This window comes from Canis lupus, chromosome 21, assembly GCF_048164855.1.
Source record: "Canis lupus baileyi chromosome 21, mCanLup2.hap1, whole genome shotgun sequence".
Lineage (NCBI taxonomy): Eukaryota > Metazoa > Chordata > Mammalia > Carnivora > Canidae > Canis > Canis lupus.
In genome coordinates, this window is record NC_132858.1 from 20,532,057 (window position 1) to 20,558,951 (window position 26,895).

A 26,895-nucleotide genomic window follows, 5' to 3' on the forward strand; every position below is an offset into this window, starting at 1 on the left:
ATTTCTGAAATGTTGACAGGGGAAACAATATAATACTTCTCTCCCTCTACCTTCAGGTTTTGTTCTACTACCTATATTTTGGGGGAAAGTTTCTCTCCCTTTGTCTAGATTGCTCTTTGTTTTGAGAATCTAATTTAAGCTCAATTTATGAGAAAACAAGTTTAGGGATGACAAAATGAAACTTAATTGTGCTATTTTACTTAAATTCTGAGGCTCTAAGTAATACAGTATGAGGGATAACCTACCTATTTACAGACATTTTACATGATTTCATCAAAAACTTATTTAAATTTCTAACACATGCCATGGTACATATTATTACTTCATTTCATTCAAGTAATGCAAAAAGAAAGAAGAAAACAACTTTTATGAACTGCCAAGGATTGTTAACATATATCTTAATGTGATTGACTATTATAAACTTAATACAAACAGAAAAGAAAACTGGACGGGCTGCCTTAATGGTATGTTTCAGATCCTTGGAGTCAGGAAGGTTTTTTTTAATGTGCTTAAACTAAATTCCTTTTTCTGTAATCTCATTTTAATAGCTTTATCCAACCTGTTGTGTCCCTTTTTATATTTGAAGGATTGTATGGTCTCATAGAACAATATTCTGTTCTATTCTTTTTATTGTAAAGATGAGAAAACAAATGCCTAAGTAGTGTACGTGTCTTGCCCAGAACCATGTCTTAGTTGCACAGTTCAGGCTGTGAATATCTGTCTTACCCATCTTACTACTTATTGTACCTTTTTGTTTTTCCTCTTCTAACATTTCAGCGTTTTATTCATTTTCCCTACTTTTCTTTGTTGATTAGTTCTCAAAAATACACAAACTCAACTTTTATCTGTAATATCAAGGAGACAGTGGTTGGTTAATAAATTGTAGTAGTTAAATAAATTTTATTAGTTTTATTATAGCAATAACAAGTGATATAGGATCTGGCTTCATCAGAAATCACACTCAGAAATGGCACATGTTCCAAATTTTTGCTTTAAGAGAAAAAAACTTACTTTTCCCATTAGAATTGTAATAATAATTTTTCAATTATTCCCATATACCAGGTTTTGCTAATTTCTCCTCCTTTGCCCAGAAAATTTTGCCAGATTACTAAAGAAAGTGTTTATAAAACATTTGTTTCATTAGAATAACCCAAACAGTAAAATTTTTTATAAATACATTTATGGCAAACACTTATTGATAATCATCCTAGGTTTTATTCAATGGTTTTTAAATGTTCTTTTCCCAGGAAATGTCAGTCACTATTATGACCTTAATCTCAGTAGACTTGACTTCTAAATGTTCACTTGTTCAATTTTATGAAAAGTATTAAACTTAAATTATTTTGTAAAAATAGCTTCAAGAAGAGTAAGTAAAGACATATGTAGAGCGTAAAACCAAAACACACATTTTAAACTTCTTTCAAATAAAGTATCAGGCATTGAACACAATAGCATTAAAAGAGAAATATTGAGCAAATTATAGTTTATTGAAAGACTTGTGGAATCTTGTAATACTGAATATGGCTTGTAAGCATTCTGGTTTAGATGTTCTTTATTGCTAACTGATTTTTTATATATTATTTCAGGTGCCCCAAACATAATTATTAGCGTAGTCACTCTTAAAATATAGAAGCTTGAGGCTTTTGATATTCTTCAGATTTTCCAAAAGTAAGAAAAAAAATCAGTTGTTTTTAATACTCCTGTAATAATGAAGATTTCCTTTATATTGCCTTATACTAACTACAGATAAAGGTTTTTACCACCTCTACTGACATTATCTTCCTAATCTTTTATAAATTTAAAAACTGGCAAAGAGAAGTGAAAGAGGTATCCTGTTGGTTAACCGAAGCTAATATGTTTGCCTCCTTCCCACTTTCCTTTAGAAAAAACAGAAAAACATTTTAAGAATAGGAATCCAGAATCTTGGATCACCTTTATGGGGAGATGACATTTGCTGTACAGAAAACTGTGACAACAGCCACAGCCTTACAAAGTTCCTGTATGTTCTCCGTGGTCTTCTACGAACCTCTCTTTCAGCCTGTATCATAACAATGCCAACACATCTTATCCAAGTAAGAACCTTTCTTTCCTCTAACAAGTGCAACATAATGAAGAGCAATACATAAATGCTTTGTGAGTCTGAGTCTAATAAATTATTTTCGTAAGCCACTTAAGTAAAACAGATTTCAGAAATGCTAGGGAGGAAAATGTCTTTTACTTTAGATTGTTAAATTGTTGTGTATTTATGGTTTTAATATACAGTGAGTATGTGGTTAAGTCCATTTTTAATAATGTTATTATTTTTTCTTTGATTTCTTGTAAACATAGTATTGTGTCATGAGGTTGATTTTTACTGATTTTTTTTCAATAATCATAGAGCTGATCTGGACATAGATCTTGAAGGAATATTTATATACCTATTTTTATAGCAACATTATTTATAATAGCTAAAATGTGGAAGGAATCTAGGTATCAATTATCAGACAAATTGATAAGCAAGATGTAGACTAAATTACAGTGGAGTATTATTCAACCTTGAAAAGGAAGGAAATTCTGATATATGCATCAACACTGATGAATCTTGAGGACATTATCCTAAAAGAAATAAGTCAATCACAAAAAGACAAATACAGTGACTCCATTTACATGGGGTACTTATAGGAGTAAAAAATCATGGAGACCAACAGTAGCATGGTGTTTGCCATAGAGACCAACAGTAGCATGGTGTTTCCTTGTCTAGGGGGACAAGGAAATGGCAATTTATTTCTTAATAGATACAGAGTTTTAGTTCTACAAAATGAAGGCAGATCTGGAAATTGTTAGTGGTGATGGTAGCACATTATGAATGTATTTAATATCACTGAACTGTATACTTAAAAATGGTTAAAATCATAAATTTTATGTTATATATCTTTTTCTATGTTTAAAATTTTGAAGGAAAAGATAAAAAAACTGATCTGGATTCAAAATTTTGAAGGAAAAAATAAAAAAAATACTGATCTGGACAAGTCCCCTTCTTCTTTGTTTCTGTGTATAAACCTTCTGAAGCTAGAATCTCAGGAAAGGAGCTCAGTCCTCCCAGATATAAAAAGAGGGATCTTTACAAGATTTTCCTTAACGGCTCAAAAATTCCTTTTCTTAAGAGTAATAAAGAGGCTGGGGTGCCTGACTGGCTCAATCGGAAGGAAGAGCATGCAACTCTTGATTCAGGGTCATTAGTCTCTACACCCGATGTGTAGAGATTACTTAAATAAATAAAACTTTTTTAAAAAATTATTTTATCTTTTTTTATTTCATTTTTTTCCCCTTAAGAGAGAGAGAGCGTGGAGGAGGGACATGGAGGAGAAAGGAAGAGGGAGAGAGAATCCTACGCAGGCTCCATGCTCAGCTCAGAGCCCAACACGGGGCTCAACCTCATAACGCTAAGACCATGATCAAGCCAAAATCGAGTCGAATGCTCAACCAACTGTGCCACCTAGGTGCCCTTCCCAGTTTTTTTTTTTTAAATATTCAAGAGCCAAGTTTGAGACAGTTTTCCATCATTATTATTGTTGTATAGGTAATAGAGAAACTCACAACCCTGAATTGACATTATGAGTTGCATGCTGTCCAAATTCAGCCAGCCAGGCACCTCTCATATCAATATTTCTTAAATCCAAATATTTCCCTTTCAACAAATTGGGGAGAAAAAAATCTGCATTTCTTATCAATTTAATTACTGAAGCTGTGTTTTATTATCATATATTTTTCCACGGTATTATATATATTTCTGTAACAAACTCAATACTAAAAATAATATAATGAAAAATCAGCTGCAGTGAATGGAATGTGAAAGCCAAAATAAACTAAATCACTGAAACCATCTTTTCCAAATGTATATACTAAAACAACAATGATTTGAAATGACATTTATTGCATAACAAGTTTGAATTTTGTTTTCCTTTATTTCTCTAGGAAATCATAATAATAACAATAATGATAGCTACTAACAAATATAAAACACTTAAAGTCAGGATCTAACAGTTCTTATAAAATTTTATGTAACTATGTTATGATCTCCATTTTATACATAGGAAAACTGACATACAGAAAAAATTAAGAAACTAGATCATTGTTCAGTACTTGAGAAACCATGATTTGAACCCAGAGAATTGGATTCCAGAACCGCATATTAGAATATATAACAGAGTTTCATTCTGAAACTCATTCAAAGCTGGTAAATCTCATGTCTTTTATATTAGATCTAGAAATGACATGGGGCTCATCTGAGCTGGGGGGGGTCTGTGCAAACTCTACATTTAAATGCATTCACAGAAATAATGAGATATAAATGAAATTTGGAGATCGCCAAGGAGATCAAAAAATGCCATTTTAAGGTACTGTATTTAAATATATTGTAGAATGGTTAAAGCTGAGACTTTGAGGGCTTTGAAGTTTGTGAAACATGAATCCTTGAGCTTTCCTTCAATGCACAGGAAAAGGTTCATATTTTCCTTTAAGAAAAAGTCACTGTTTTAAGTGACTAAAAATTTTAAGGTAGTCTGATGTGGCACTATATTCCCTCTGCACAAGTGGAAGAGGAGTGTAATTGACAGCATACCCCCATACATTGTCAGTGACTTGTGCTTTTGAGCTTTCTGAGGGTTACCATAGCAACTTCCTGCTGTTCAAGTTAACATTGCTCTTTAATAATTACCAGCATTTAGCAAAATAAAAATTAGATCTTAATCAGAAAAAAATTTTTGACTTTTCACATCAAGATTTCTTTTTTGTTTTTCTCAAGTAAACACTATCCCCAATATGGGGCTCAAACTCACAACCCTGAATTGATATCACAAGTTGCATGCTGTCCAAATTGAGCCAGCCAGGCACCTCTCATATCAATATTTCTTAAATCCAAATATTTCCCTTGTAACAAATTAGGGAGAAAAATCTATATTTCTTATAAATTTAGTTATTGAAGCTGTTTTTTATTATTTTATTCATTCATTCATTTCTTCTACACTGTTTTTGGGTGACTGGTAGTGCTGTAGTCCACTTCATATATCAGTGGAAATTTTAAGATGAATGAGAGGTACTGATTCCTACCAGTACTACTCTCTAGTTCTCTAGTGGGAAGGTAAACATTAAAAACTTGTGTTACGGGCAGCTCGGGTGGCTCAGAGGTTTAGCGCTGCCTTCAGCCCAGGGCCTGATCCTGGAGACCTGGGATCGAGTCCCACGTAGGGCTCCCAGCATGGAGCCTGCTTCTCCCTCTGCCTGTGTCTCTGCCTCTGGCTCTTTCTGTGTCTCTCATGAATAAATAAATAAAATCTTAAAAAAAAAAAAAAAAAAACTTGTGTTACAATCTGAAAATGAAGGTAAGGAAACAGTTGCATTCATAATAGCACCAAAAAGAATAAAATACTTAGGAATAATTTTAACAAGGAAAATGTAAAACTTACACTCTGAAAATTACAAAACATTGTTGAAAGAAATTTTCAATACCTAAATGAATGGAAAAACTTCCCACGTTCATGGGTCAGAAGGTTCAGAATTAATATGATCAGTCTCCAAACTGATCTACAGATCTGACACACTCCCTATCAGAATTCCAGCTGACATTTTTGTAGAAATCTGTTAGGCTGATTCTAAAACCGCTATGGAATTTCAGAGGACTTAGAATAGCCAAAATCATCCTAAGAAGGAATAAAGTAGGTCTCGTATTTCTCAATTGCAAAAGTTATTATCAAATAATGGTTAAAGACAGTATAGTACTATCATAAGAATAGTCATATAAATCAATGGAATGGAATTAAGAATCCAGAAACAAATCCGTATTTGTATGGTCAACTGATTTCAACAAGGTTGCCAAAACTATTCAGTAAGAAAAGAATCATCTTTTTCAACAAATGGAATGGGACAATTAGATAGGCATATGCCAAGGAATGTAGTTGATCTATAACCCCACAGCATGTACAAAAATTAACAAATGGATCAAAGACCTAAAATGTTAGAGCTACAAAATATAGAACTCTAAGAAAAAAAACTTGGGGAAAAACTTCATAACTTTAGATTTGGCAAAGGATTCTTAGATATGGCACCAAAAGCACAAACGATGAAAAAAAAAATAGACAAATGAGACCCCATCAAACTTAGAAACTTTGTTTCTTTAAAGTAGGTTCCACACTTACTGTGGGGCTTGAACTCATGACCCTGAGATGATGAGTCCCATACTCTACCAAAAGAGCCAGCCAAGCACCTCAAAATGAAAAACTTTTATGTTCAAAGGATGGATACCATCAAGAAATCATTACAGATGCCCACCTACAGATAGGTGAAAATATTTACAAGTCATATATCTGATTAGAGATTTGTATCTATAACACACAAAGAATGCTTTCAACTAAATAATAAAAAGACAACTCAAGGGTGGCTTAGTGGTTGGTCGTCTGCCTTTGCCCCAAGACATGATCCTGGGATCCAAGGTCCAGTCCTGCATCAGGCTTCTTGCAGGGAGCCTGCTTCTCCCTCCCTCCCTGTGTCTCTGCCTCTCTCTCTCTCTCTCTCTCTCTCTGTGTGTGTCTCTCATGAATAAATAAATAAAATCTTAAAAACAAAAAAGACAACTCAGTTAAAAAAAAAAGGGATAGAAATTTGAATATACATTTTTCCAAGGAAGACAGAAAAATGGCCAATTAGCACATGAAAGGTGCTCAACATAATCATCGAAAATGCTAATCACAATTACAATGAGACACCACTTCACACTCTAGGATGGGTAAAATAGAACCTCAGGTAGCCGTAAGTGTTGGCAAGATGAAGAAATTGGAACCATTGTACCCTGCTGGTGGGAATGTTAAAGGGTATGGGTGCTTTGGAAATAGTCTGCACTTTTCAGTGATTCAACGTAGAGTTACCATATGACCCAGCAATTCCATTCATTAGTATATATCAAGAAAAATGAGACCATATGTCCAAATAGAAACTTGTGCATGAATGTTTAGAGCACCATTATTCCTAAGAGCCAAAAGATAGAAACAGACTAAATTTCTAATAACTGATACCTAGATAAGCAAATGTGGTATATCTATCTATACAATGAAATAACATTTGGGTCTAAAGGAATAAAGTACTAATACTTGTTGTTAGATGGATGAACCTTAAAAAGATTATGACAAGTAAAAGAAGTCATCACACAAAAATATATACTATATGATTTCATTAATATGAAGGTCCTGAATAAGTAAATCTATAGAGTCAGAAAATAAATAGTGTTACCTAGGACTTGGAGTGTAGGGAGACAAGGAGACCTTAAGTATGTGGAGGGGTGATTTGTAAAAAGATTTAAGGTTTTTGTTTTTTTTTTAAGGTGGAGAAAATGTTATAAAATTGCCTTGAGTGATGGTTACACATATCTGTGAATACTAAAAAAGCACTGATTGTATACTTTAAATCAGTGAATTGTATGGTATGTGAACTTTATCACTAAAGCTGCTGATAAAAAAAAAAGATAAGTTACAAAATAGTTGGTAAATCTGATAGAGTTATGAGGATACCAGATCAGAACTTTAGTCCAATAGTTCTCAAACTTTTTTTTTAGTCTCAGAACCTCTTTACACTCTTAAAAACTATGGAAGATCTCAACACTTTTATTCATTTGGCTTGTATGTATTGATATTTACCGTATTAGAAGCTGAAACAGAAATTTTTAAATATTTATGAATTCAGTTAAAATAATAAACTCATTACATGACTGTAAAAAAAACAATGATTTTCCAAAAAAAAAAAAAATAGCAAGAAGAGTAATGTTTTTACATTTTTCCTTAATAGAAAATACCAGGTTCTAATATTGGCTTCCTTAGTCAACCCACTGTGATATATTGTTTTGGTTGAAAAATGAAAAGACTATCTGACTTCACACAGATAACATTTCTGGAAAAGGGAGAACTGTTTTTTGTTGGCCTTTTTTTTTTTAAGATATTATTTATTAGAGCACAAGCAGGCGGAGTGGCAAGTAGGGAGGCAGTGAGCCCGAAACAGACCTCTATTCCAGGACCCTGGGATCATGACCTGAGCAGAAGACAGACATTTAACGGACTGAGCCACCCAGGTGCCCAGAGAGGACAGTTTTAATAGCTTTTTCAGATAACTTAGATTCTTCTTCAATATACACTGAAACTCAAAAAGTAATAGTTTTATAAACATTAATTACAATGTAGAATCAAAAACTGTATCAGTGAACTTTTTCATATTACATTACACTAAAAGGCATTGATTTATCTTGCACTTCGAATGGGTCTTTTACCCATTTAAGATATCAACATTTCATTCCTTGGTCATTTGGAGGGCACTGGTTCACCAAGTTATACAGCTCTTCCAAATATTTACACATTTCATTATACAATATCAGACAATCGAATTGGTTAATATCAGCACCATCTACATATAACTGTGTTATATGTGTCACAGTTTACTTTTATTGCTAGTTTTTGAGTTTAAAAAATAGCATACTTTATTCTTCTTCCTGCTGATGGGCATGAGTTCTTTCCACATTGAAGCTATTATGAGTAAAACAGCAATAGACATTAATGTGTGAGTCTTTATACAGTCTTCATCTCTTTAGGTAGGACTCACATCCCTCCAAACCTTTTTATTTTCAGTCTTTTATTTTTTAACCATCATAATGTATGTGAAATGTATGACATTGTGGTAATTTGCATTTCTTTGATAACTAATGATGTTGACCATCTTATCATATACTAGTTGGCTATTTGCCCATCTTCTTTTGTCTATGTCTTTTGTCCATTGTTTTGAGTTATTTATCTTCTCATTGAGTGGTAAAATTCCTTAAATATTTTAGGTATATCTTCACAATAATTCTTTTCCAGTCTATACCTTGGGCTTTTCTTTTAACAGTATCTTTTGAAGAGCTGAAGTTTTTAGTCTTAATAGGGCAGTTTCTCTCCTCTATTCCTCCCATTTTTACAAATCTTTACCCTCACTAGGGTCTTTTCCTATGTTTTCATCTAAAAGTTGTATAGTTTTATCTTATACTAGTGGATCATTATATTCCAATTTGAATTTTTTACATAGCTGTAGTTCGTGTTCTCGAATGGTTTTTGACATATTAATTAACATTCTAAATATATGCTAACACACTTTACATTCACTAGTTCTCTTTTTATTATTATTACTATTTACCAAGGTACTTATTGTCTGCCTCAAACATGTGATTTAATATAATCTTATATATCTAATACTTTATAGTCTCTGGGAAGTTAGGGACACATATTTATAATTTGTTTTTTTGTCAGCTTAGGTTTTTGATAATAATATATCATTAAAGACAATAAAGTATAAAAATTCCTAGCACAGCAACTAGGCTTTTTCTAGATGTTTGATAAAAGTTAATTAAAGGGGGACGCCTGGGTGGCTCAGCGGTTGAGCGTCTGCCTTTGGCTCAGGGCGTGATCCTCGACTCCCGGGATCAAGACCCATATCAGGCTTTTTGCATGGAGCCTGCTTCTCCCTCTGCCTATGTCTCTGCCTCTCTCTCTCTCTCTCTCTCTCTCTCTGTGTCTCTTATGAATAAATAAAATCTTTAAAAAAGGTTAATTAAAGAAATAATGATTCTTAGGAAAGTATTTCTAATATCTTATTGTTGAAATCTCTTGAATCTTCACTATAAATTATGTGATATTAGCATCTTTTTTCTAACGTTTCCCAACCTTATCTGCAAATGGCCAATTTATTTATTTTTTTTTTTTGGCCAATGTATTAAAGTGACATTTAGTTACCTTAATTATATATAGAGCAATAGGGTATACCGGGATATTTCAAGTCTTATAACTGAAAAGTTTGGCAAAAATAAGAAATTAGCCAGTAGAATTTACTTATAATTTTATAAGAGGATAATTTATTTTTCCTTTAAGGGCTCTTTGAAGATTATGCATGAACCTAACTTATTTTGCATTTGCAATCACATGAATATCATAGGGAAACTCCTTTCTCTAATCATCTTAGACATTGTACACATACTTGTATTGTTTGCATCGTTAATGATGTTAAGTCAGGATAAAGTTAATACTTTAATATTAGTTCAATTAGCTTTAATGAGCTTCTTGATTATGATGTAAATAAACTTGGAAGAGACTTATTAGATACTGGTGAAAATACTACTACTCTTACTACTACTACAACTCTGCAATTACTGTAACTTTTAGGCACATACCACAGGCCAAGCACTGTACAAGCACTATGTCCTTGAATATTCCCCACAAGCCTTACCTCTGTTTTTATAAAGTCACATAGTTAATGAGATTTAATAGTCACATCTACTAAGAAGGATGGAAGCATATTTCCTTATGTGTAATTGCAAAGCAAAGAAAAACAATTATGAAATAAACACATCTGTATATGTAATGTTTTTTATTTATTCCAAAGGGATCAATGAGTGAAAAAGGAAAAGAAATTTTTTCAAATTATCCTCTGTAAGGAAACAGCAATCATACTATCAGATGACCTTACGTCTACTATCTATATCACCAATTAAATAATGATTGAGATGATAAGGTGGACTGGATATCTGAACATTATGAAATATTTACATTTTGGTATTATAGATATATTTAAAACTTCATAAAACTGAAAGAGATTAGTTTAAATTTATGTCTATTAAGGTACCAGTAAAAAGACTATTTTGAAATAGAAAGGGAAGAATGGGCGGTCAGACTTTGGTAATGGGTCTAAGGTTAAATAATGTGAGCAGAATTATGACATATTCCTCAAAGATATCTTTTTTATTTTTATTTTTTTAAAGATTTTATTATTTATTCATGAGAGAGAGGCAGAGACATAGGCAGAGGGAGAAGCTAGCTCCATGCAGGGAGCCCAATGTGGGACTCGACCCTGGGACTCCAGGATCACACCCTGAGCCAAAGGCAGATGCTCAGCCACTGAGCCACCCAGGTCCCGAGGATATCTTTTTTAAAAAAACTGCTCATCTGTCTAAAATTTTCCCATTTTCCATAGTCTCTTCCCTAGGCAATTTTTCTAGCTATCAAATAAATAGTTTTCTGGCACTAAATATCAGTTGAGCTATAAGACAACAACGACGACAAATTATTCTTTTGCTCTTTGAGCATGACATCTCACCAAATATTTGGGGCTTTTTATTAAAGTACTTAGGAGAAAACATAAGACGTAACAATTTGCTTAAACCAATCATGATGTAAATAGGGGATATAACTCTTAAAGACTGGCAAGGAATCACAGTCAAGGAAAGGGAATAAGAACTGGAAGCAGTATGCTTACAAAGCTAATCAAAGACATATGAATACACAGAACCAGGGGACTATTAGTTTATTTAGTAAATCTTATAGTGTGATTTATTTCTCTGAGCCAGTTGGCAATCCTCAACTCTTTTCAAATATTAACGCATTTTATCCTCACAGTAAGCCCATATTGTTGGTGCTATTACTGTCTCCATTTTACAGATTAGGAAACAAGGGACCAAAAAAAAAAAAAAATTGAAGTGACTTTCCCAAAGTCACACAGATGGTGAAGCTCAAGATTTAGACCAGCACAGCACCCTCTAATTACCTTACTCTTAACCACCATTCTATGCAGCTTACTCACTGGAAGTACTTAAATAAGGTCAAAATTAAGAGAAAGACTGTGCATAATGTAGCATTCAGCAACGGGAAGAGCCTTGGCTTTTGGAGACAGATAGACCCAATTAGTCATATGGTTTTAATCAAGTCTGAGCTTTGTCAGCCTCAGCTTCTTCCTCTGTAAAAATGGGGTGAAGAATACCTAATTCAGAGGTTTAGAGATAACGTGCTGACGCAGTACTGACACATAGCAGGCACTCAGTATATGTCAGCGATCATTACCTTCATTGTTATTACTTAAAAAGACTTCCAAAATTGAAAATTTGAATAGAGATCAGGCGACAAAAAAAATTAGATGTACAAGAGTACCTAGGTGGCTCAGTGGGTTAATCATCTGCCTTCGGCTCAGGTCATGATCCCAGGGTCCTGGGATCAAGCCCCATATGGGGTTTCCTGCTCTGCTGAGAGTCTGCTTCTTCCTCTCCCTCTACCCCTCCCCCCTGCTCATTCTCTCTCTCTCTCTTTCTCTGAAATAAATAAATAAAATATTAAAATAAGGTGTACAAGTCCATCAAAGCAGTAGAAATCCTCAGCTTTCTTCCTCTTTACATGAAAGACTCTGACAGAATGTTCTCACAGATTAGGCCTGAGACAGACCAAGAAGCATGCATGAAGTCAGATGGCCATCTAAATCATAACATCACCATGTTGTGCCATGACTCTTTTTAATATCATACATCATCTTCCTCTGCACTATGACTAGTGCCATTCCTATAGACTCTTAAGTCAGGATTTAAATGGTGATTGAATGTCTAAGGGTAATTTAACTTACTCATTCGCTTAACATATTTATAGCAGGCATTGGCACTCATGGGAATATAATAGTGAATAAGACAAACAAGTTTCCATCCTTGTTGAGCTTCTTCAGCAATGTAGAAGATAGTATGGATGGAGCATAAAATTAGTATATTAGGTATTTGCATGCTTAAGCTTGGAATTTGATAGTATAGTGGTTTCTGCAGGAAATAGATATATAGTTTCATATCCTTGGAAATGTCATATAATTAAACATATATAGGTAATAGAATTGTGATACCTTTATTTAAATATGTTGTGTAAAATATCACTAAATTAAAAGTATATAAAATATCTATATCTCTTAAATTGGTAAAACAACCAATCAGTGTTCTTACTTTAGTTATTAGCATTCTGTCAGACTTTTACAGTAATGATTAGTTACCCTTTATTATACTTTTGGCATGCTTCCCATGTTTAATTTCATTGTAGGGAAGGAACACATAGTTAAGGAAATTGCAAAGAGGAGGAAAAGTTAAAACAGGGAAAATAATGACATAGATTCAAAACTGACTTGAATTTATTGTTATAATAAGACTCTTACAAGTAGAATGAAAAAGAATTATTTTTAAATTTGCATTTGAAATATTTTGTGTTAAGCCTTACAACTTTGAACTTGGCATTTTTTAAATTTTCTTTGGGTTAAAACTTATTTCCGTAACAGCACAGGAAAAAAGAGCAAAGCACACTTTGAAACAAATATTGAAAAATAAATCCTAAATATCTGTTAAGAAAACACTAAAATTATTTATCAAATGTATTATGGGTGTCTTAAAAAATATATAGTCTTAATTTTCCCAGTGAGATTGTAATATTACTTATATTTATACATCTTTTTCTAGAAAATAGTTTTAGCATCTGCTCAAAGACATCATATTAAAAATGTATGTGAAAATGGCCAAGTTAAATACAGACTTTGTTACATGCTAAACTATGGAGTAGAGTGTCCTTAGAAAGAGCAGAACTACGGGCAGCTCCCCTATATTCCAGCATTACCCAGTTCCCAGATCCCTGCTGTGTAGTTGTTCCACTCGCCAAGAAGCCTGTTAAAGAGCCCCCAAGAGCATGTGTACAGCCCTCCATGTTAATAGTTAATTGGTGAGGATGGCAAGATGAGAGGACAGCCGAACATGTGGTCTCTCAGACTCAAGCCGTAGACAGACCTTTAGTTATAATAACAGCAGCTGCTCACGTTCTCACAACTCAACCGTTCAAAACTGTTGTCGAATGAAGGTTGTCGTGGAGTGAAAAAAAAAAAAAAGAGGGAAGGTTGCATCTAATAAAAATAACTAAAACTCTACCTTGAAACTCTTACTGTATATTATTTAAGTATGAGAATATTACTTCAACTTTTTAAAACTTAAGTATAAATTTCTATATTAAAAGTTGTTCTATTTCAGATGCATTGAACATGCTACTGCTTTTTTGCCATTTACTGTTTGTGCACTGTTCAAAACTTTTTAATGAGATTTTTTGCAAAGTGATACCCTTGATCCAGTCATAATAGGATACTGTTTTATTTTCCATGTCTAGCAAGATATGAAACTATAATTTTTTTGGACTTGAAATGGAAACTGGCTTACTATTAGTGGAATTTGTCATCCACCTCGAAATTATATAACATTTTGTGCCTTTTAAATGAATTTTATTTTCAATTTCCAGTGACAGTTGTGTGCTTGAGGAAAATGATAACTGATAACATTTATTCTTTTTGGAAATAAAAATTAAGTTTTATGCCAAAATTTTAGTTTTATGCCTTATTATGATTTCATTGGTAAGGTAAAAGGAAGATAAATTTATCTTACCTAATCCATTTAATTTACACAAACTATGATAGGTTGTTCTTGATTTGTTTTTATTGATCAAAAGCACTTTTACGTGAAACTATCAGGAAATAAATATCAAGGAACTTAGAACTGTAATTAAAATTGGGGAGAGGGTGGTATTTTTCTGTGCCTCTCTCAGAGCTTTCCTTTCAGGATGAATATTTACTTTTTATTTTTGCTAATGTATCCAAACACTTATAATCTACTTTTTAACAGAATTTTTAAATATAAACAACCTAATAAATTTCTCAACTACAATAATGCAGAGATGAAAACTCCTTTGACATTATTCATAAAATATTAAATAATATTTTCTCATTCTAGAATACTTCTAAATACTTCTACCAGCATTTAATGTATCTGCTTACAGAACATTGGTTTATAAACTATTTAAACTTTCTTCTATTCAGAACAGATTTCAGATTTGAAAGTGGCCTACTACATATTTTGACTGGTCATCACCGTCATTTGGTCAGCTAATGGCCTTAACAATTTGACCTATGGACTTTTTTACAATCTATCTCTTTGAAGAAAACTATCACCAGTATGTTGGTGTATATACCAAAGGAAAATTCATTTTCTGAAGGAAAGCAGGAAGAAAATGTCTTGTTATAATGTCTCTTGAAAATTCAAGAAGGCTTTATTTAGTGTTATTTTAATTGATATGTTTTCATTAATATTTTACAATTAATATTTAAAATAATTAATATTTTACATTAGTGTGGTAAAGCTTTGAACCCACTAGAATGAATGAATGTTTCAAAGTAGTGTAATTCAGAACAAGTCTTTTCGCATCCATGAATTTTTGTGTTCATGCTGAGTATTTAGCAGATAAACTCTAAGTCAAGTAATGGACTGCTTAGAACCAACTACTAATATGGATGGGATTATGAAATGTGGACTCGGCCTTGTGAATTTCTCTCAGTGTGGAATCTTTTATTCTTAAAACAAGAACTAAAATAAATGAATGGTGAAGAAATGACAGACTTTTGTGAGTCTACAACTATAAAATTTTGGAAAATATTTTTAATGTAGTTGTAGATAAGACCATCATTATAGGAAAGCATAACATCACCTTGTGTCACATAACTTAATCTATTTTAAGTGGTCTCTTTAAATGTACTTTATTAAGGAGAATATTTAAAGATGAAAATTAGAGATTAGATTTAATCTCTTGACCATAACTATCAATTACTAAAAGATAAAGTCAGACATTTTGGCTGTCAGTTTTTCATGAGCTCCTTAACAAGATATTCTTGATTTGTTGTCAAGATATTCTCAACTGAGAATCTAGTTTTTGCTTTTCTAGATCTTCTCAACTACTATGAGGCAGATTGTAAGAAATTAACATTTTTAAAAGTTTAAAAAGAAGCAATTTTAAGAAGTCAACTGAATTGTATTAAACCTATTTTAATTTTGCACCATATGTGTCAAATTCTAGTCTTTGAAAATTTAGTAACTTCATATGAGTCTGGTGCATTGTAAACAGAATCTATTACTCTTTATAATAACAAATAATAGAACTTGTGTTTCATCTTTACTATTGTAGGTGACTTATAAGAATCTATGCATTCTTATAGCTCCAGTTTTTATTTTCTGTTTTATATTACATATTAATATCTGATTAATCTTTTAAATCAAATCTTAGATTGTATGCATTGCACATATGTATTTAATTTACTTTCTTGGCCAAGGATATTTGAAACTTTTTGCACAAATAAACTCCAAATTATCTGTAAGTTTCTGTTAGTTGCAGAATATATACCATTTTATCTTAGTATAAATATGCATATTAAATAAGAATAAGATACTTTAAGTGGTCAATAAGATAAATGCTCATCTTTAAAGGAAAAAATTACCATTTAGAAACCTTTCATTATACTTAATCTTACCAAAGCATATTCAGCAAGCCATAAAAAGAAAAGTAATTTTAATTTAAAACCTTTTTTGTTCTAAAATAACTTTGTGATGTTATACTTCATATGGTGATACATACTGTACTTCCTTGTAGTGGTGGTGGTTGTTAAAGTACTATTTAGAGCCAAATTTTTCAAATATATCAGTGATAGAAATAGTGAAATGTCTCATCACAGTATGGAGATTGAGTCATCTGTTTGGGCATATGGAATCTTTGGCTGTTGGACTACAGTCTTTATAATGCCCAGTGTCCAGGCATGGACACAACTGTTCTGGGAACAGAAGCAGAGAGAGACCTCTGTGTTCAGTCCACTTGAATATGGTAGAAGAAAAAAGGGAAATGGATCTTTAATGTCTATTATTTTTATTATAAACTATCTTTGACTTCATCACTTTTTATGTACAGAAAATAAATATAACTTTATTTAATTGTATATTTATTTTACAAGTAAAATTACTAAGCTTTTCATCTTTGGTGTTACAAGCTGTCTGAAAAATACCTGTGAGAAAATTTAAGTTTTGAATTATTCCTATGTATATACCTGAATGCATACTTTCCCTTAAAGAAAGATTACTCTTTTCAAAAAGGATACTTATTTCTTAACATGGAAACAAAATGTGCTTGTAACTAAATTATAATCTAAAGCTCTTTAAGTACTAGGTCATATATTATATCCTAACATTATGTTTTAGCCCTTTGCTATTAATTACATTATTATTATTATATAAAGAGTTTCTGCTTCTTTAATAATGTTTTTGCACCCTATGTAGTTAATCTTTAATGTTGGGGAGGACAAGGGGAGAGATTAAATTAGCCTTGTAACCTCTTTCTCTTCCAGGCTGATGATGGAAAATAAAAGCTCTTAGCCACAAAATGTAACACTTAGAATTAATATTTAATTAGACTAGCAAATTGTACACTGTGGCTGAAAGCTTCCAAAGAGTTGTTAGTGCCACAATTGACCTACAGGTTTAATAATAACTCACTTCTAGAAGCAAGTGCCAGTTCAGCATAGTAGAGCCACTGTAAGAAAGTCCTGAGAGATTAAAATCAGCAAACCAAATGGCAGGCAGGGATTCCTGGGATGGAGCCTTCTGGAAAGCTGGGAGCTGGAATAGCTTTTAAGCCAGGATTCAGATGAGAACAGTGGGTGAAAAAGCTGATCCCTCCTGTTCTGGGAGCTTCTGGTTGTAGGCCAAAATCTTAGAACAGATTTTTACTAAATGTTTTTGCTGCAGCTATTAACTTACATTGAAAATCAAATATTGAATAATTTTTCTGTAAAATTTAACAAATTTTTTGTGTAAACATTAGTTCTTAATTTCTTACATATTAGTACATAATATCTGTAAACTCAGATCATTAGATTATCAGATAGGTTTGGCGCTGTACATCTATGCTGTTTTGCTGTGACATGCTGTTTCCTTGTTCCCTGTATAGTTGATTTATATGGTTCATTTCTATATTATTTCATTACGGGGCATTATGCAGAGCCTGAGAAAGAGATTGTGAAGTCCGTAGAAATCTCTTCTTCAAGAAGACACATATATCAATAAATATAAATCAAAGGCATTCTTAATTTTAAAGGCCTTATATTATAAAAGCAATGCTGCATTTGCTTATGCTTAGGATGCAATTAAATTACAAGATAAATAATTGGACCTCCTGGTGAAACATTGGATCCTTATATCTCTGAGAAATTAATCTGGTGAAAAATAGGATACCATGAATTTGAAAATGTGCAAATGCAGAACAGCCAACTAAAAAAGGAACACCTTACATAATTTATTGGTGTTATGTTAAATAATTAAAGAAAAGCTAGTCATTAGTTAAAAATTCAAGCAGATGAGAACCTTGCCAGCAGAGGGAGTAGTCCTGTCTGCCGTCAGGTTCCCATCATTTTCCCACCTGCCTCAGCTCTTTTCCCAGCCAGTCTCCCATCTGGACCTGGCTCTGTCAGCCTGTTCCTGATGACAGGCTATCATTTTATACTCAATATGGGATTATTCTAAGCTGATTTTAAACTTTAGTATCTTTAACCTACCACTGCATCCCAAACATCAGCTGGATGCTCTGTTTGATATTTGGATACTAGCAATTGTTTTTCCAGGCAAGCTATGAGCTTTTGGACATCTGTGAATTACATTTTAAAGGTTTCAAGTATAAAGTACTAAGCAACAAATTTCTGATTTAAGAATTTACCCATTAAACATTTTTAAACAAAAAAGACAAATGTCCATATGAATAATTTATCTAATATGAAACCATCATTTATGAGAAACACTTAAAATTAATTTTGAATATTATACCATTATTATCTTCAGCCTTTTCATTACAATATTTTGTTTACTCCATGTATAAAAGTTTTCAGAATATGTAAGATTTTTTTAAATGTTTGATACTATAACCTATTGAAAGAGAAAACTGAAAAAAAAGAAAACTGATGTAAGTAAATGTTCTGCAAAGCAAGTACTATTTGAGACCAGTGTAAATGTAAATAATATTTCTGAAAAAACACCATGTGTTCTTAAAAAATTTTTTTCATGCCAAAACTTAGAAAACCAAGTTTTTCAATCAAATAGAAATCACAAAAATATGTGGCCCTATTGCTTAATTCTAGTAAAATTTGACAATTTAGCCATTTATTTTGCCCTTGAGGTTAAGAATGTTGGCCATTAGCTCCTTTGTGGATATGTTTTTAAAAATCAGAAAAAGGAATCAAAATATGTTTGTTTCATGATTTCTCTATGTAAATATCAGTATATGATGCTACCAAGAGAGTGTTATAACTACAGTTTTTAAAATTTACACAAGTTCCTCTGTAATTTAAAATTAACTGTGTGAACTTGAATAGAAGTTTGGTATTAAATCTGGAAATATTTAATCTAATACCTTCATTAAGATATTATGATTACAAATATTTACTAGCATAAAATTGTATTCTTATTTGATAAAACTGTATTCTTAAACTCAAAATAATTATGAACAGAATTATTTTTCCCACTATAAAATATTTTTTCATAAAATAAAAATTTAATCTACAGAAGTAAGTGACAGCTCTAGGGAAGGTGAAAGAATGTTTGTAAAAAGTTCCAGTATAAACAATTTTATTATTTCAGAGTCTCAATCCTATAGTATGTGGAACTTAATAAGCATAGAAAAACAAATACCTCATTAAACATCCCTAGATTTATCCTTTTATTCCATATTTTGATTAGATGACAAAGAAATGCCAAAAATTCTAATAAGTTTGTGTTTCTATGCATATCATTTCTCAGAAAAATGTTATTATAACGTGTTAAGTAGTATACTTGTTTTTCTTGGGATTCTCCCCCCTTCCTCCCCCCACACACCCCATGTTACATAGTAGCTTCAAACATAAAATAACTTAAATATTTCTTTAACTTTTCAATATTAACTGCTTTTGCAGTATTGAAGTCCTAAATCTGATGTGTGTGCCATATACTCAAATATATAGCAAATGTATATTTGCTGCCTTTCTTATTTGAATAACTCAAGAACTTATTTAAGGCATCGCATAAAATGCTTTATGTCAACTGATTTATTCTTTTCAAGCTTCTTAATAATTAAATGAATGGCTAATTACTTTTTAATTCTCTTGTTAAAAGTCTTTCCTGGGAGTATACTTTGTATTGGTACAAACTGTGTTTTTATATTGTTGAGATAATTGGGTCAAAGAAAGTAAGAAAACATTCAGGGTTTGAGGTATTCTGATTGTTACTTGGTTACTCTAAATAGGTATCTCAACTATTTTTATTAGAAAATGGAAGGAGTTTATATGGCAGTAGTTGAATTTTATCTCTTAAGGTTCATAGTTTTGGTTTAATTAGCTTTGAATTGCAAGGGAGCATTAAATTAATCTTCCTTTATTTAAAATCCATTTAATGGATTTGGCGTATCCTAATAAAGAGGTTACCATTCCATAAAAGAAAACAGGAAACATCCTATGAAACCAAACAAAAAACAATCAAAACAAAAACTCTGAAATATTTTGTGAAATTAAAATTGGAGTAAAAAGGTGATCAACTGGACAATCTGATTTGCCATTTTTATTTGCAACAGCATTTGACATGATTTAAATTTAAATAAGAAATTGCTCTGCAACAGAAAGTTTTAAGAACCTTTTATGTAACTTAATACAATGCTATTTGAGACTGCCAGCAAACCCTTAAAACTCCTGGACACTGGCTCTCTTCTCTTCTGGCTTCCCTCCTAGTCATGTCTTGGCGACTGTCCAGAGCTGACAACTTTCACCCAGGAGTGAAGGGAGATTTGTCTAGTATAGGGAGGATTTTTGAGCCATCCTAGATTTTCACATCCAGATGGGCAAGGAGGAGGGGTAGCAGTATCATTGTACATACTTGGGTGATGTCATTGTGCCATGCATAAATATAACCATTAATTTACTCCTACTGGTGAATCCTGAATGTCCTTACTCAAATGTTCCTTATTAGAAACTATAATGTAACAACTTCAAAGTTTACACAAAAATCACTCAAACTTTATGTCCAAGTAATTGATGCACAAATACCTTGACTACTCCATTTCCAGTTACATATACTGCAGACCAAAGAGGTTTTACATCTTGGCTAATAACATAAAAACATTTAGAATCTGTTAAGATGAGAATGTGGAAGTTCCAATTTCAAGGCCTCTGCTCAGATCATTATGCTAAATAAAGCTTTCTGAACACTGTGAATTATATTATGACAATTTATTGTCCATAGTGTATTCTCCCTAAAGTGAATTGTGATTATTATGCTTTTGAGGATTTTTAAAGCTATTAATTTTAGATTCTTTTAAGTAAATTTGCCTACCTTTATCTAAAAGACCACTTAGTATTCCCATTACAAAAGACCTTTTGACAAGAGTGGTTTTAAGATATGATTACATCAATATACCATACTGCCTATGAATCTTGGAGGTACAGAAATAATCTGTAACACTATTTTGGCTTTTTAAAAAATATTTACATTTACATCCCCAAATATCTTTTATGCTTTTATACATCACTGGAAAACTGAATGAGTTTATAATTAAGATAATCTCAGACAGAAACTTTGATGTTATTCTTATATAATTTCTAGTAATTTTTATTCTATAGACTTTTTTTGATATCTGTACAACTTCTACCGTCTAGTTTGCCACATTATATAAACTATTTTCCAAAACTGCTGTGCAGAAAGCAGTAAGGTCATTGTTGAATATAACTTATTTTGTGGTAATGATTAAAACTTTTCTTGCTCTAATACTTCATGAAAGCTTTTAAAATAGAATTTAATTTGCAGTTAATAACTATAGTGTAAATCCACAGAGCTTAGAAACAAAATAAATTAAATTTATGAATGAGTTTCTGAGAGTTTTAAATCCTGGCTATATACATCTTTTACTTTGGAATTCATTAGTTTTCCTCTGCAAAGTGGAGGGTTGATTTTTTTTAAATCTCCCATAAATTACCTTAAAAAGACTTATAATTTTGACAAATATTACAGGGTGTTAAATGGTTTATTATTAAATTTTAAGGTTAAAGAAAGAAACCCTCTTTAAAATAAATGTCAGGTTGTCCATTTAAATATATAAGACTTTCCTTATATACTACTAGAATGGAAGACTAATTCTATCCTTAAACGTAACAATTTCTATTATTAAAATAATTGAGAAAACTCTAGTTTATATCACTGAATATCTAAATAGTTGAGTTCTAACAAAAATTGACTTTTATCATTTTAGATTTAGATATTTAGATACAAAGGTTTAGTCTTGTATTTATAGATATATATATGTATAAAAGGAAATCTGACCTTTTGATTAAGAAATACTGTCAGTAGCCTTTATAAGTGCTTGTTCATCTGAGGGTCCATGACAGGAGTACTCTTCCCAGTTGAGTTTATCCTAAAAATGAAATGATAAGAGCCTGCTGGTTGTTATCTAAGATTCTTCTTAATGGGAGAACCACATGGTTATTCTTCATCTCCCACTTGTTCTCACCCTCTACAACCAACCCAGCCACACCCCACCCCCACCCCAACATTGTTCAGTACTCAGCACAATGAATCATTTTCAAGTTGACTCATTGTGAACTGTCTCCCAGCTGTTGGAATGTCTGGCAGACATTTTTGTTTGGGTGAAGAATAACTGGCTGAAACCCAACCTGGATGAGTTTGATATAATAGTCTTTGGCTAAAGAAATATTGAGAGAAACTTGTTTATGGCCTCTGAAGCCCCTGTTATTCCTGGAGTAGGACCATCCCCTGTGGCATAGAACTGAAAGTAAGGAATCAATCTGTATTATTTTCTCACCATTGAATGAAAAATTGCCTTAGAAAAAAATAGGCATTTTCAAATTATGTTTGTTTTTCTATACTTGGTACCCACGTGATTGAGAGTATTAAAGCCAATTAAGGATGATTATTTTTACTGGTTCCTTTTAAGAGTACTGATTCAAAGGCTGAAAAATTCTTCATACAACACACATTTCTACTTACAGAGGAGTTTCAAATACTGCCCTAGGTATGAGTTAGTCAGTCATTTCAGCATAATGTTTAGTGACAGAAGCTACTATGTATTTCAGACCGAGTCAGGTGACATTGACCAGTTTTATTTTATTTTTCATTCTTATGCAATCTTTACTAGAGGACTTAAACAGATAAATAACAGTAAGCTCGGTAGTCAATCATGTTTTCAGAAAGTGAATGTGTTTCATTGTGTTTGGACTTTCCCCTATTGGAACATAGGATCAAACTAAAATTTTCTTGACTGTTTTACACTTCCCATTCTTTTCTAAAGATTCTTTTTAAACTGGTACACATTACCAGTATATAAAAAGGGAGTTTCAAAATTATAAAATCTTACAAAGAGCAATTTTCTCACCTTATCTAGAACTTCAGAGCAAATATATTTCTAAGATGCTTTAACATATGAAATATTTGCTGTCACAGGCTAAAAGAAATGCTGAATTTCCATTAAATAAAATAACGCAAGAGAACTATAGGGTCCTTAATGATTATATTTTTAATGATCTTTTATACCCATGAAATTCTGGGTATTTTAGGACTTTTGCTACTTAAAATATTACTTTTTTTATACAGTGTATTATTTAGCAATGTTTTTGGTTCATGTCAGGTTGTGTTGGGAAGAAGGTAGTCTACCAGTCTAGTGCTAGGCATCTACCATCTTTTCTTTGCCTTTATTGTTATCCCAGAGCCAAATAGCAGCATCTGGAAGGAGAGAACAGAAGACTCCAGAGCTAGCCATGCTGCAGCCTCTTAGCTGAACCCTTCCGTGTTTCTAAAACGATACAGAGGACCTCAGCTGTTACAGGGCTGGGACCTGGTCCCAGTTGACAGATGATAGTGGGACCTTGCCTTACACATTATACTGTACTATCTACTGTTTCTGAATCCTGATGTCTATCAGATTTTCCAGTGAGTAAAGTAATTTGAAAAAGAATAGTATGTGAGGATAAAGGTAGCCTTGCCTCTTAATGCAAAGAAAAATAATCAATTTATGTTCTCTACAGAAAATAAGGTATATCCCCTTAGCTCTTCTAATTAGAAAAGCATACATACATGGGCTGGAATTTTCAATTAAGTACATATTTTCATCCAGTTTTCAGCCTGTCATAGCTTTGAGTTATTTTTCTGTATTGATAATTTGTCTCCTCTACAATTTGTCATTGAGATGGTATAATGGCACTGAATATGTGTTATATTTTTAAACATAAAATGAGTGTTTTGTTTTCTTGTTTTACAGAATAAAGCAATTATTGCTCGTGTTACAAACTTGTCAGATACAGTTGTTGGTCTGGAATCATTTATTGGTTCTGAAAGAGAAACCAACCCATTATATAAGGATTATCATGGTAAGCAGCACCTTTATAAAGAGAAGAGAATATCCTAGGTTGCCTCTAGGGTACCTGGAAGCCTTATGTCTAGTGATAATATCTACTGTCAAGTAGCATGAATTTTATAATTTATCTGTTAAATGTTTTCCATTCCTGACCATTCTTTCTTCTTTTTTTTTTTTTTTAATTTTTTATTTCTTTATTTGACAGAGAACACAAGCAGGGAGAGCAGCAGGCAGAGAGAGAGGGACAAGCAGGCTCCCCGCTGAGCAGGGAGCCCCATATAGGGCTCCATCCCAGGATCATGGGATCATTACCTGAGCCAAAGGCAGACTCTTAACCGGCTGAGCCACCCAGGTGCCCCCTCCGCCCCCAACCATTCTTTCATGGCAACTTATCACCAAACTACATTAAGACTATGGACTATGGTAGCTACTTGAAAGGAGTAAAACCCAAGTACTAAGGCATGGCTCAGTCAGATAAAAATTTTATTGTCCAAGGAACTTGAAGTCATGAAACTTATTAGCCATGTTTGAAATAAATATATTAATTCTAATAATAACAGCTTTGAATAGTGGTTTATGCTTTACAAAGCCTACCTATGTGAAAAATAAAATTCATACTTATTAGATTTTAAAAGTCCTAGTCAATCATGTTTTCAGAAAGTGAACATCTTTGATTATATTTGGACTTTGCTCATTTTGTTGAGTTATGAGCAAATTTTATAATATTGTCATCCTAGTATAAACACAGGTCAATTAATCAGACTTCTAGTTGTTTTTTTTTAAGTTTTTAGTAATATTTTTGTCATTTGGTTAATTTGGTGATTTTTTTTGAAATAAAGGCTCTTACATAGAACCATTGAAATAGGAAAGGTTTAATAGTTTTGTACATCTTAGCTCTAAATTAAATAGGCAATATGATTTTTACCTATTTACTTATACCGAGTAAATATCAATTATTGCTATTATTATTGTGGGCCTACTCTACTTCCATGGAAACCTCTAAATACTGAGTAGTTTATTTGAAGCCTGCTAGAAGATTATTTAAGACTGTGATTGCAGGACTATGACAATTTTTACAGTCTACAAAAAAAAATTATAAGATACTTTATATGATAACCACCAGTACTTTGAAGAGTCAGCATAAAATATTCTTTTTTTAAAAAAGATTTTATTTATTTATTCATTAGAGACACAGAGAGAGGCAAAGACATAGGCAGAGAGAAAAGCAGGCTCCCTGCAGGAGCCTGATATGGAACTCGACCCCAGGACCCTGGGATCTGGACCTGAGCCGAAGGCAAATGCTCAACCATTGAGCTCCCCAGGTGCCCTGGCATACAAATTTTAAAAAACAATGAAACAGCACAATGTAACAATCAAATATTTTTTAAAGGCTAGAAAATATAAGCTATGAACAAAAGCTACTTAAAATCATTTGCTTCATGATATTAACTTGCGTAACTGTATGTTATATGCCCAGATTAACCCTATGTATAATTATTTAATCTTTTAAAGTCACTATTATAGGAAGAGGACTATTAAGATTAAACTATTTCTTTTTTTTAATTTGTTATTGAACTATAATGATATACAACATTGTACTAGTTTAAGGTATACAAAGTAATAATGTGATAGATGTATGTATTGTGAAAAGATTACCACAGTTAACTTTTGTTAACATACATCACCATGGTTTACAATATTTTCTTTTCTAGTGATGAGAACTTTTAAGATTTCTCTTAGCTACTTTCAAATACACAATACATTATTGTTAAGCATAGTCACCGTCACCGTGCTGTACATTACAACCCTAGGACTTACTTGTCCCATAACTGGATAAACTATTTTTCATTTATTATTATTATTTTTTAAGCAACTCAAGTTAAATATTACCTTAATAAATTATATCTGAGTATCATGTGTAAGTATTGTGACCTAATAAGTTTAACAAATTATATTTTACATTCTAAGACAGTTATTTTGATTAAAACATTTCAAGGGTGAAAGGCTATGATATTTTGTGCTGAAATCTCTAGATCAATAAATTATTACCAACAGATTGAGTGATTTTGACAACTAGTAACATTTCTGTTAATAAGAGGGACCTGATAAACCATATTTGTTCATTGTATAAAGGCCTCCTGACTTAGCAGCTAAGCAAGTATATATATACCAAGTTAACATGAGGAATGTACAAATGAAAGTCTAATGCGCTCATTTCTAATGTATTTTACCAAGTAACTCTGTTTAAAATATTTTTAACCTGGGGGGGGCGCCTGGGTGGCTCAGTCAGTTAAGCACTGCCTTTGGCTCAGGTCATGATCCTAAGGTCCTGGGATCGGAGTCCTGCATTGGGCTACCTACTCCAAGGGGGGTCTGTTTCTCCCTCTACCTCTGGCTGCCACTTGCCTTGCTTGTGCTCTCTCTTTCTCTCTGTCAAATAAATTAATTAAATATCTTTTTAAAAAGATATTTTTAATCTGTATCTAAAAGCTGTCTTCTTAACATAGTTTGCCTTTTTTAAGTTAAATAAATTAAATCAAATGTTTCAGTGAATTATTTTTGAAGGGACCATTTCAAAAGTTAAGCACCTAGAGGTTTACCCTTTCAAGCTAAAACAAATACATACATTACTAAGCATTCAAACACACACCAAACTATTTATTAGAGAAGGAGTTATTTAAATAAGATGCATCTCATTTGTTCAGATTTGGATTTGCTTTCTTCTCCCATGTTTAGAGATCAAAGTCTTTGGGGTAATGATTTTTAAATATGGGCTGAGTCAGGAAGGGAGATACACCGAAGGATCTTCCATGTCTTCATCTGTGGCAAATGA

General features: G+C 32.3%; 1 protein-coding gene across 5 annotated transcripts in view; it reads left to right on the top strand.

The window, feature by feature from the left end:
- The window catches only part of ELP4 (elongator acetyltransferase complex subunit 4), a 252,787-nt gene that overhangs the window by 92,228 nt on the left and 133,664 nt on the right, over positions 1-26,895 (top strand). For all 5 annotated transcript variants that reach the window (XR_012013944.1, XM_072790991.1, XM_072790989.1 and 2 more), the window contains exons 7-8: positions 1,884-2,072; positions 23,967-24,075. Coding sequence is in view for 4 of the 5 variants with exons in the window: in XM_072790991.1 (XP_072647092.1) it covers positions 1,884-2,072; positions 23,967-24,075 (298 nt within the window). In the remaining variant the exon portion in view is untranslated. The remainder of the gene's footprint in view (positions 1-1,883; positions 2,073-23,966; positions 24,076-26,895) is intronic.